This window comes from Eimeria mitis, genomic scaffold (genome assembly GCF_000499745.2).
Source record: "Eimeria mitis Houghton genomic scaffold, Emh_scaff1696, whole genome shotgun sequence".
Lineage (NCBI taxonomy): Eukaryota > Apicomplexa > Conoidasida > Eucoccidiorida > Eimeriidae > Eimeria > Eimeria mitis.
The window spans coordinates 8613-9193 of NW_013570011.1; the positions used below are offsets into that span (position 1 = coordinate 8613).

Genomic DNA, 581 nt, shown 5'->3' on the forward strand with positions numbered 1-581 from the left:
CAAGTTAAACTGGAGACAGCAGAAAAACAAAGAGGAGACAAAAAAGAGACAAAAAGGAGACAGATAAAAGAGAGAAAGGAGACACAAAAGGAGACAGAGAAAGCAGAGAAAGGAGACAAAAAAAAAAGAAAGAAGACAAAAAAGAATACAAAGAAAGAAAGAGAAAAAAGAGAAAGGAGACAGAACAAAAAGAAAAAAGAGACAAAAGAAAAAGAGAAAGGAGACAGAAAAGAAAGAGAAAGGAGACAAAAAAAGAGAAAGGAGACAAAAAAAAAGAGAAAGGAGACAAAAAGAAGAGAAAGGAGACAGAAGAAAAAGGAGACTAACAAGGACAACAAAAGGTGTTGATAGAAGAAGCAAACGGAGACACATCTGTTTGCTGCTGCTGCTGCTGCTGCTGCTGCTGCTGCTGTTGCTGCTGCTGCTGCTGCTGCTGCTGCTGCTGCTGTGTCTCCTGCAGCCCCCACGACCAGCAGACCCCACTCAACCCAGACAAACCCTCACACACACAACTGCTGCTGCTGCTGCTGTTGCTGCTGTTGCTGCTGCTGCTGCTGCTGCTGCTGTTGCTGCTGCTGCTG

The 581-nt window shown here is 44.1% G+C and overlaps 1 protein-coding gene across 1 annotated transcript in view; it reads right to left on the minus strand.

Annotated features, from left to right (window-relative positions):
* Positions 1-581, minus strand: part of EMH_0041980 (uncharacterized protein) — a gene marked incomplete at both ends in the record, with an annotated part of 8678 nt that overhangs the window by 6747 nt on the left and 1350 nt on the right. Inside the window, one exon of the mRNA XM_013495683.1 lies at positions 328-454. Within this exon, the coding sequence (XP_013351137.1) occupies positions 328-454 (127 nt within the window). The remainder of the gene's footprint in view (positions 1-327; positions 455-581) is intronic.